Source organism: Accipiter gentilis, chromosome 32, assembly GCF_929443795.1.
Source record: "Accipiter gentilis chromosome 32, bAccGen1.1, whole genome shotgun sequence".
Taxonomy (NCBI): domain Eukaryota; kingdom Metazoa; phylum Chordata; class Aves; order Accipitriformes; family Accipitridae; genus Astur; species Astur gentilis.
The window spans coordinates 11,767,470-11,778,789 of record NC_064911.1 but is presented as its reverse complement, the minus strand read 5'-3'; the positions used below and the strand labels follow the sequence as shown (position 1 = coordinate 11,778,789).

At 47.9% G+C, this 11,320-nt stretch overlaps 1 protein-coding gene across 1 annotated transcript; it reads right to left on the bottom strand.

Annotated features, from left to right (window-relative positions):
* Positions 1–1,244: 1,244 nt before the first annotated feature.
* On the bottom strand, positions 1,245–5,372 carry RPL8 (ribosomal protein L8). Its single transcript, XM_049834830.1, has 6 exons — positions 5,283–5,372; positions 4,972–5,116; positions 3,480–3,621; positions 2,839–3,057; positions 1,734–1,849; positions 1,245–1,444 (listed from the first exon to the last, which is right to left on the bottom strand). The coding sequence occupies exons 2-6, from the start codon at positions 5,107–5,109 to the stop codon at positions 1,286–1,288; spliced, it is 774 nt and encodes a 257-aa protein (XP_049690787.1). The 5' UTR covers positions 5,110–5,116; positions 5,283–5,372; the 3' UTR covers positions 1,245–1,285.
* Between the last annotated feature and the right edge of the window lie 5,948 nt (positions 5,373–11,320).

Below are 11,320 nucleotides of genomic sequence, written 5' to 3'. Positions count from 1 at the left end.
AAGCAAGTCTGCAAGCGAGCCAGCGTTGAGAACCTGGACCTGACTAACTTGCAGCAGCAGTGGTGATACTGGCTGAAGTCAACAGCAGCCAAGGCCTGGAGCTGCAGCGGGGGGGGAGCGTGCTTGTCCCAGTACTTGTTTTGCTGCAGCAGGTACACACACGCCAGGGAGCCCTCCAGACCTGGGCACCCCCCACCGGGAAGCAGTGCTAAGAAGGGTGTGCTGTGACCCAGGGCACGCACCCAGGCTGCAGCAGCGCAAGTCTCAGCAGCCCCACCGCTTGCTCTGCAGCGTGTACGCCTCCAGTGAAACCAGAGGTGCTGCAGAATGTGTACAGGAGCCCTGACTTTAGGCATGCTCAGTCAAGTTTTGCTCCAGCTGCTTTGATAGATTTTTACTTTTCTCCAAAGGCGAGTTCAGGAAAGCTGTGCATTAAGCCATTTTGCAATAAACCCTGCAACTTTTATCTCATTTCCCACCCCTCCAAAAAGCTGGCTTTTCAGAAGACTGCTGTTCCTACAAAAAATACAGCTTCCTTGGGAGAAGCATTAGTACTGTTACCTATGTTATTACAGTACCTAGGAATATCCATTCATAAGCAAGACCCCACCCTGTGAATGGCCTGCAAAGGAGAAAATTTTGGAGCTGTTTGCCCTTTCCAAACACAGATGGGTAAAGGCAGCAGGCTCTGTGATACTTGTGATACTTGTGATAAAACTTCTGAGTTTGTGCTCAGAGGGAAGGATCTTTGATTTGGCTGGAGCTTGATGGTTCAAAAAAAAGGAGGCCCAAACTTGACAGTAACAGTAGCTGAAACACATGCTCTGGAAGGAGTTCCACTACTCTCACAAGCTTTTCCTCCAAAGAAACACAGCAGATTATAAAAATGGAAAACAATTAAGTTAGTGTCTATGAACTTATAAAACTAGAAACCCTTCACCCATTTCTGCTAGATTCCTCAGTTAAACCAGGTAACCAAAGGATTACTCAATCAGCCTGTAATGCTTTGTCAGGCCTAAGCAACCACATAACTAGGCCACTGTTAACATCACACCTGGGCACAAGAGCATCTACACCAAGTGTTACTGCAGCCTGTAGTACCAGCTCCCTGGCTGAAAGAACTCCTGCTCTTCAAGGCAGGGGAAAAAACCCTCATCTCCACTCACCACTTCCCCTCTTGAAGCTGAATATTATCCCTATTTTAGCCACACTTCAGCAACAGATAACTTGAACTTCAGACAAGCTAGGTTTTAAAAATTTATTCTGTAAACTCCATACTGGGTCTTTAGTTCTCCTTTTCCTGCACAGTCTTTGTTCCACGCAGTCTACCCGTCCGACGGGCAGCAATGAGACCGACTTTGCGCCCAGCAGGAGCATCTCGCCTGATGGTTGAAGGCTTGCCGATGTGCTGATGGTTACCACCACCGAAGGGATGTTCTACAGGCTGTGGAAGAGGAAAGGCAGTCATCAATATAATTATTAACAGAAATGAGTAATGATGTTTAGCAGCAATAAACTGATTTAAGGGAACAAAAAATTTAACCGCTTCATTTTTCATGTATAATGCAGTAACTATCAAGTGCTGCTAACTACCCCAATTAAATGTGCAATTACAGAGTGATCTGTGAAGCTTTTTTTCCCATATATATATGCCAGACTCCTCCCCATATCAAAAAAATCCTTTCTAAACCATAAAAAAGGAAAGTGAAAACCCTAATTGAAAATGGACTCACATTCATGGCAACACCACGGACACGTGGCCAGCAGTTTCTCTTTGCCTTGTATTTGTGATAGGCACGGCCAGCCTTCAGGATGGGCTTGTCAATACGACCTCCACCAGCAACAATTCCTGGAAAAAAACGGCAGGAATGTTAACATGCAAATGAAACAGACAAGAGTACAAAAGAAAGTGTTTCAGAACAGGACTAATTCCTAATAATATTCAGGTTCTAACAATAAGCTTCTAAAGACCAATCTCAAAACAATCCCAGCTGTGTATTCAAATTAATATTTTCCAGCCAACACTAAAAGTGAGATTGGACTCGAAGTACTAGCCACACATTAAGCAGCCTGCAAGGGGACACATACTTTAATTGCTGTTCTTCAATACATACATACAGGATTGAGTTTAACACTTTCTAAAGCATTACCAGTTTTATTGCTAAAATTTCTTGGGTAACATTAACAACAGTTTTTCAACTAAAGAAAATACGAATTGAAAGACTTCAGGGGACTTTCAAGTACTTTAAGGTTTAATACCTAGTTATTTCATGATTTATTTCACCAATTAGTAACAGACCAGATAACTCAGTTTCAGAGGCAGGCAAGCGTCACTTGCTGACCATGTACAGCATCCATCTCAGCTGTCAGTCAAGTGTACAACAAACCCGGTAAAACCTCTGCTTGACAATGGTACCGATTCCTTGTCAGATCCTCCAGAACGCTTCATCCGACTGACGGCACCTCCAGCAGCTAAGCACCTGCAGCACTACCCCTATAGGCTAGGTCGCTGTATCAAAGGCAGGAAACCATCAATGCCATTTTCTGCAGTTTACAGGCTGAGCAATTCCATTACAGCTTGAGGACAATGAGCATCTACTTTTCTGTCCTCCCACTAGGTAAACCATCTCCAAATTTAAGTCACCATTAACCAAAAGTAATGCAGGCATAATATACGTTAGGCACCTGTACAGAGACTGCACCTGTGCATAATCCTGGGTGCAGCCTGTAAATGATGCTATTTTCAAGACAGTATTAGAAACTGGGGCCCTGTTTGAAAGCCTGCTTAGCATTACGTAAACTCAGTGACAAGACAAATTCATAGTTGTCACTCCTTACCAACAACAGCTCTGTTTGCAGAAGATATCACTTTCTTGGAGCCAGAAGGCAGCTTCACTCTGGTTTTCTTTGTTTCAGGGTTATGAGAGATAACGGTGGCATAGTTTCCAGAAGCACGGGCCAACTTTCCCCGGTCACCAGGTTTCTCCTCGAGGCAGCAAACGATGGTGCCTTCCGGCATGGTGCCAACAGGTAGAACATTGCCAATGTTCAGCTGAGCTGCAAAGGGCAATCAGAGCATCAGCAGCTTCATTCAGGCTCCTGTACTTGCATTACAATTCTGTTTAATATGGGCCTCTGCGCACAGAAGAAAGGCACCGCATAAACACTTCAGTAGCAACAGGCAGGGGCACTTTTTGTTGTTTGACTTGAAACACAAGTTTCACGTGCAGTCTTACAGAAAGGCAGGCAAAATGGGACTTTAGATAAAACAGTCCAAACACTTGACAAGAACTGCGGTTAGGCTTGTTAACCAAAATAGGCTGCGCGAGGAGATGGCCACCTCCAAGAAGGAAATCTGGGTTTGCTTGAAGCTGGTGGAAACTACTGCTTTGTGATAGCTCACAACTGCACTTAAAAACAACAACATCTGCTTTAGTGTTCTGAAGCTGCCCAGGAACGCACTTTCCATCCTAACTCACCTTTCTTGCCGCAGTAAACAAACTGACCAGTATGAATACCCTCAGCAGCAATGAACAGCTCGGTCCTTTTCTTAAACCTGTACGGGTCACGGAAGGCAATCTTGGCAAGGGGAGCGCCTCGGCCAGGATCATGAATGATGTCCTGTTGGAACGTAGATGTGCTTTAGAACAGGATACAGTGTTTGTCATGGGTTCTGCAGAAATTAAAGAACTAGAAAAACTGGAGATTATTACTACTGCGACAATTCTCACTAGGATCCCCCTTTCTCAGAGGGATCTTGATTTCTCCTGATGTGAATGAGTTGAAGATTCACATTTGTAAGAATACAACCTCAAACATCTATATCACAAAACAACGACTCTGGTTAAGTATGCTGCTTGAAACTAATTGTGTCTGAACTGTTTTATTCCTGACATTTTGCAGATAGCAGATCTCTCCAGACTAAGAAATTCACTTTCACTAGTTGCCTGATCACCTTTGGGCAGAGACAAAATTGGACACAAGCAGCAATTTCTGAGAGTGTTTTTTTAGAATGGAAGTGTTTCTAACCTTCTGATTCCAAGTACACTGGAGTTAAATAAGCCCCTAGATAAGGAAGCACAGGTTTATTCTTTCTTTTTGCCTTGGAAAAAGATGTCAATTCTGTTCCTGAAGTACACCAAGACTCCAATACACAACCCTATATTTAGACTACAGCTAAATGACTAGAGCTGTTTAAAATGTGTTTGTTTTCTAGGAAAGCTCAGATATTGCTGGTGTCCAGTATTAATGTTTTTTCCACTGTTTTCAACCCTGTTGGGGAAAATTCTATCCCAGCCGAAACCAGGACAGTATTACCCAAGTCAAACCCACCTACGTGCTTTTTACCATCAAACTTAACCCAAGTCAAACCTACCTACCTGCTTTTTACCATCAAACTCGTGGTGTGAAGAAAGTTCTTTCTACGGCCTGATGATGGCCTTTCAGAAAGGCTGAAGAGATGGCTAGATGTTCAGAGCACCTAGCCAGGTACCCAAAACCCACCTACAGCACACCCGAAACACCGTATCACAGCCCAAACAGAAGCACTGCCTTGCCCCCATGCCTCAGGACTAAGATGATGGGTACTGCCTACTGTTTATGAAGACTGTTTTTTTTTTTTTTTTTTTTTAATAAGATGCAATCAGCTATGAGGCCAGCTCTCCCCACCCGCGTTTCCCGAGGTACAGGGAGTTCTTAGGCGATGCAAGAGCAGGCCGACGTAACTCTTGCATCAGCAAAGCTCCAGCAGAAAACCGTACTGCTGCCTGCTCCTTTACAGAAAGGCCCTCGCAGGCCGGCAGCAGCTTCCCCTTTCAAGGCACACGGCGGCCCTGACTGAGGCACAAACGGCCGAAGGCCTTTCCGCACAGCCGGGGGGCTTCGGGCCCCGAGGCCTGGGGGCTTCGGGGGCGCCTCGGCCCTGCGTGACGAGCCCGCCGGGGGGCCCCTCCCGCCGCTCCCGGCCCCTACCTTGACGATGCCCTTGATGTAGCCGTGCCGCTCGGCGAAGTCGACGGCGCGGAGCTTGGCCGGGCCCTTCCTGTGCTTTACGTGGGCGCGGAAGACGGAGCCCGCGCCTTTCCTCTGGCCACGGATGACGCGGCCCATGGCGCTCCTGCGGGCGGAAGGCGGCGGCCGTTGTTAGCGGCCGTTGTTAGCGGCCGCGAGGGCACCCCTCCCCCCCGCACCCCCTCCCCCAGCCGTTAACGCCCGGCCCCGCCGCGGCTGAGGGGCGGATGGCGGCGGATGGCGGCGACGGGACGCGGCGGCCGCGCTCCTACCTGCGCTCCGGCCTCGCTGGGAAAGAAGGAAGCGCTCACGTCACCGCGGCGCCAAGGCCCCTTCCGGCGCGGGCGCGACGTTAGTCGCGCCGCAGTGACGTCACTGGCGGGGCGGGGCGAAGGAGGTGGGGGGGTTGCCCGCCCCCGGGAGCCGCTGACGTAACGCTGTCTGACGTAGTTCTGACGGGCTGGGGGCCAAGAGGGCTCGCAGAGGGGTGGAGGGTGTCGGGAAGTTCATTTTTGCCCGTTTTGGGTTTTTTTTTTGGAGGCAATTCGTGCCGAAAAGCTCAGAGGGGCGGTTGCCTGCCGCGTTCCCCCAGCCAAGAGCCGTTCCCAAAACGAGCCCTCGCGCCGAAACCTCCCCTAATTAGCCGGGACGAAGACGCTGTTTGCAGGAAGAGGCTCCTCGACTGATGTGATATATATTTTTTTTTTATTTTTTTTTAAGGTTTCTGGGTTGTGCAGTTTAACGGCTGCAGGTTTCAGGCGAGGAAGCGACTGGAGATAAAAACCCTGCAGCTGCTTTAAGCTGCCTTTGCCAGATTTTTATCAAAATTAATTAGGGCGTAACCGAGAGATACTGCAAAGCGGAGGTAATCGTCTTAGTGTTCTAATCGACTTGTGCTACACCCTGGTAAGGGGAGGTGAAAAGTGCCTTAACTTCTTCAACGGTCCGCTAGGTTTTCAGCATCAGGGGCTCCTTCTTCCCAAAGAGGTCACTGCTGATGACCCAATTCACTAGAGACGGACTGTTTCACTCTAGATCGACTCATTAGGAATTAGGCAAAGTTCATCAGTGTAGGCCCCCGCGTGCAGTTGTTGTTCTTGCCTTGAACGGAGAAGAACCGAAGCATCCACCGTTTCTCGACAGATAAGCTTCCCCACATCAGTCTTCCCAGGACAAATGGAAGTCACGCCCCTTGTTACGGGCAAAAAAAACCCCTTAACACCAAGGGCTCCGAGTCACGATCCTTGTCGGATTTGGCCGCAGCAGGTAAAGAGATTAGCGCAGCCGGCTGTCCGCTCTGCCCATCTGCTGGAGGTCACTGTCCCTCCAACGAGCAGCCGGTGCGTCAGCTTCTCAGCCTGAGCCCCGTTGGACACGTTACAGCTCGACGTAGGATGACAAACTGCCACTTACCTTGGTTTACGCTGATACGCTGAGTGTGGGTGTCTAGAGACTTTGACTGATGGCTCCTGTTGGCTTCAGCTGCGGGGGCAGGAGCATTGTTAGGTTTTGCTACTAAATCCAACAAGAATCAGAGCCTTAAGGAACTACCTGAATTCCCAAATAAAGCCCATATAACCAGCAAATTACGTTGGCCACTCCTCTTTCATGTTCTTAGTAAGGACTTAGTTATATAAAAAGATAAGTAGTTGTGTAATGATTTAGTACACTTACTCATTTTATTATCCTGTACCAACTATACTTTGTATTCATGTTATTATTATTTAATTCATGGTGCAGTCTTGCATACTGCTATCGCCATCAAGGTGAAGCTGCAACCTTTCAGATATATCGTGGGCTTGGCTAGCCACCTCGCTGCTAAGGTATCGCTGCAACACAGAGGGTACGCCTGAAACCAGAATAATCCCTTGCTCCTCCCTACCAGCTTTTTGGATGTTCTGAATATTGTTAGAAGTGTCTATAATGTAACAGTGTGAAAAGTTCCGAGTTCCCCATCGCAACATACGCCGTTTCAGCCTTTCCTCCCAGTAATGCTGAATGGTTATTACCTATTTGTATCACCTCAGGCTGTGTTTATGCATACCTCTGGATCAGAGCATGCTGTGTGCCCGGGGTTCCAGTGCCGGTATTGTCCAAGCTGGCTCTTAAGTGTTTTTCCATCAGAGAAAACCAGGAGGAGGCTGGGAATGGTATGCACTAGGTCTCATGTCTATATGTGCTCATGATTTCCTTAGGCTACACACACGGATGCAAAACCCTGAAAGCCTCCCAAGTTTTCTAGCCTTGACGGAGTTTGGCAATCAGGGAAGGCATGCAAATAGATGACAGAACTGCATCAATGATGATGTAACTTTATAATTGATTTCTCCTGCTATAAGAGAGATCGTTAGCTAAACACTTTGACCATCAAGGAATAACAGCATTGTATTACCTGACCCAGTCAAGCATGGACTGAACTCACAATAAGATTAAATATTTTGTTTTGTTGTGCCTTCAAAATTTCACGGTTCCAAAGAAATGTAAGGAAGTAGTTTACACCTGATTGCAATTAAAAAATACTGTCCAGGGTTTGTCAGAAGCGCGTTGCTATGGGTCATGCCCTTCGAATCCTGGTGCTGAAGAAATAGGAGTGTTGGGCACTACCAACGATCGCTATTCTGTTAAATTTTTAGGAGGTGGTGCCATGGTTTGCAACGAGGCTGTTTCCCTCTTCACTAAGCCCCCATTCCCTGGGCTGACGTCATCTTCCCAGAACCCATCCCCAGGGGATTTCGCTGCGTGAGGAGGAGGTGGCAGAGGTACAGCAGGACAAGCCCATGCTGGACCACGCAGCGTGAGACACGGGAACTATACTGATAGTACAACAAAAGCATTGTCCACAAATGCAGGTATTGCCTGGCACTGCCTACCAGCGACAGCGCTGTTCTCCGGTGCAGCTTCGAGTCCTGAGATTTTGGCCTTCAGGATATCACCTCTGGCGACTGCGGCTGCTTTGGCTTAAGACATTACTGCCTTTACTAGCCACCCTGCCTCTCTGCCAGGAGTTACAGCCGTGTGGGAAGAGGATCAGGGGCATGGCCAGCATGCTGGATTTCCCTGGCTGAGGCCTCTTTCCCCACCAGAACTCAGACCGTTGCTGGAGCTGGGGGAACTGGTTCCTCTGCCTGAGGGTTCTCTGAGACCTGGCAGCAAGCACAGGGATGACCAGATAACCCGGGCACGTCCTGCACATCTGCACGGATCCACTCTGCTGTACAAGGGCCAGAGGTCTAAGGCTCTTGGGAAGCTTTGGCCTCAGCCTGCATGCGTTATGCCTCCTAGACACACGCACAGAAATCTGGATGGAAGTCTGGCAGTGCTAGGCAAAACAGGGTATGTTTCCAAAGCACAGCTGCTGCACATCACAGCCTGATGTTTTGGCAGCAACTTTGTTCTTTGGCTGCTTAAACTACAAGACTCAGCTGAGGTGGCCGAGGCACGGCCCCACATCTTTGCTACCAGGACAGTAACGTTCAGCAGCGGGGAAGCACCCACAATGCTGGGGTAAGCCAGGTCTTAAATCACCATAGCTACTTCCACGGGACTGGGTCTGTTGGAGCCCTTCCTCACGCGTTTCCCCGTGGCTGGCAAATTTGCTGGGATAACGCAGAAAGGATAAAAACTATCCACCTGATTCTGGAAGGGTTTTGGCGGAGTCATGGGTATGCTGCTGCAAACGCGGCACACTACTTGCACGGTGGGAACAAGTCAAGGGTGTGTTGCCTTAATTAATCCTTTCACGACAGTCACAGCCTAATTTGCTAAAGGTTAATCGCACTGTAAATAGCAAAAGGGGTGGTGTTCAGTTTGCAACAGATGGCAGCCACCGAGAAATTTTGATGATACTGCTGTTTGGAAAGGGGGAAGAAGCAACAAGGTTTCTCCGGGACCCCACCTTTAGAAGGGAACTGAGAAGAATGGAAGCCCCCAACTCTACCTGTGCATCTTTTGAAAGGGAAGGAAATAAAGGATGGCTATAAGATTGACGTGAGTGTTTCCTGTCTGGGAGTGGTATGCTACAATGAAAATAATCCTGACCTCCTTCAGGTGGGCACATACCTCTGTTTATAGCCTTGCTGACCTCTCTGGGGCTTTGCATGGGATTAGGAACTGACACGCACACTCCAGCCAGGCTGCAGCATCAACGTTCCAGTCTGCAAAAAATAACATACCTGCTAATCCCCAGCAAACACGCTCAGGGCGAGGCGATCCTATTCCTGTGGGCTGCTGCTCCCAGAGCAGGGCACAAGGGGTGCGAGTCACCTGCTGCCACTGGGACAAAGGAAGGGTCATGGGAAGGAGCTACCCCACAGGCTGCTGAAGGGGCAAAGCCTCACCTCCTGCTGCGCATCCAGAAAAAACTCCCTGGACTCCGAGGAAACATCCTGGGCCTAAAAGTATCCTGTATCTAAAAGCAAAGGAGCCCTTTGTGAGGATTCCCTCACAGCAGCTCCCCCCATACCACCTTCAGCATCTGGGCCAAGGCACCGGCCACTTGTCTGCATTCAACTCTTCTGGCTTTTCAGAGGAGACAAAAATCCCTCTCGCTGAGACACCACAGGCCTCCATTCCAGTGACTGCTCCTAAAGTAAATACCTTTGCTCTCTTCAGAGGAATTTCTCCCAAAAGGACCAGCTTCTGTTTGCTGTCTTGAAATAAATATTCTCTCTCAACTGTACCCAGCTCCCTCCTCCCCACCCTCATTCCTAAACCCTGGAGAGAGCTCCAGGAAAATTACTTGAGCTTTCTCTTCTGCTCTTGCATGAAGCAGATGAGGTCTCTGGCCTTATGACAACCATTTAATCATAATTAAACTGTAGCTCTCCTCGAAACCTTCCCTGTAGATACAGCACTGGGTGACCTGGAAGGAAACCTTATTCTTTACAGGGTTTCCTGTGTTCGCAGGTCATAATCCGCAAGGCAATAAAAAACCCCGTACGTAGAAAAATCCTTGCCAATTACCTAATCTGCACTCTCAGCCTGTGCTCCCTTTTTAGTTATTGCTTTCATGCATCAGCACAAGAGAAAGAACTGGCATCCCTCCCACTTCGGTAATACTCACGGCATTCTCTAGGCTTACTTTGGTAACACTCAGGGCATTCTCAGGGCTTACAAAGGTGCGGCAAGGACATCACCCATGGGGCACAAGAGACTCCAGCTGTGCCAGGGCAGGTTTTATCACAGAAGCAGGCAGGTAAGATTGGAACCGTGCACGGAGGAAAAGATGCCAATTGGGTGACTCTCTTACCCAAAAGGGAGCTGACTGCTGTGCAGCCAAGCCTCTCCAGGAGGGTATGGGTTTGCGAGCGTTTTATGTTATTCGTCTTCTAATGGCAGTCTGGATTCCTTGCGAGAGGGGAGAGCCAGAGCTGCAGAGGTGGAAAGTCCCAATCAAAACAAAGCAATTTACACTTCACAGATGGGTTTAGCGATGCTTATTAATTAGGTTCTGGTGACCTCTAGAGGCCTTTACCCCAAAGCACCTGTTTTCTGAGGATCTTTCCTGTTCCGGAACAACGAGCACAACAAGAATTCTGCTTTATTTTAGTTTCAAACCAAGATTAATTTTAGCCTTAGCAGGAAAGGTGTTGGGGAATAGTAATCGATAGTTATTCTTTTCCTCGCACTAACCATGGTAATAACAATTCCCTGTGTGCAGCAACATCAAAGTCTGCACAGTAACTGTTGTAGGTATTCTGGAGATTCCCGTTTTGCAAGAAATTTGCTTTGTGCGTTGTCAAGTAAGAGAAGAGCTACTTCCTCCATAATCTCTAACGATGTATTCAACTAATCACTGATCCTGGGAAAACTGCCCACCTATCTGCTAAGGTAATCCAGTTGCTTACATGCATGTAAGTTGTGTGCTTAAGAAACAAGCATTACACATGCATTAAGATGCCTTTGCAGAACACAGCCTTTGTGGACTAGTCCTTGAGAGGGAGTGCTCAAATACTGTGCTAGTCCTCTCAGACTGGAGTATGACCACGTTTTCTGAAAAATTATTTTCAGCTGCAAACAGGGAAGAATTGACAACCCACCAGATTCAGGGCCAAGCAACACTGTATGTGGGAAAATTACCTTCTACCTGTATTGTAAAACAACAATAAAATTACCTGCAGAGAAGAGTGATACAAGAAAATGTCTAAGAAAAAAGTATCTTTTTTTAGTTATACATCTGGATAAGCTTTTTTTTTTTTTTTTAATGAGATAAATACTAGGGACAGCTGATGGAGAAGGGGAGAAATCCACCCAGCTAATTTTCTTTCCTCTCGAGCAGCTGAGATATGGGATTGAAACCATACTGAGGAAC

Coding starts and splice junctions, on each gene's coding strand:
- RPL8 (XM_049834830.1), bottom strand. CDS start 5,109: ATGGGCCGCGTCATCCGTGGCCAGAGGAAAGGCGCGGGCTCCGTCTTC. Junction 3,058..3,479: donor TGTTTACTGCGGCAAGAAAG/GTGAGTTAGGAT, acceptor TGCCCTTTGCAG/CTCAGCTGAACATTGGCAAT. Junction 1,850..2,838: donor TGCAAACAGAGCTGTTGTTG/GTAAGGAGTGAC, acceptor GTTTTTTTCCAG/GAATTGTTGCTGGTGGAGGT.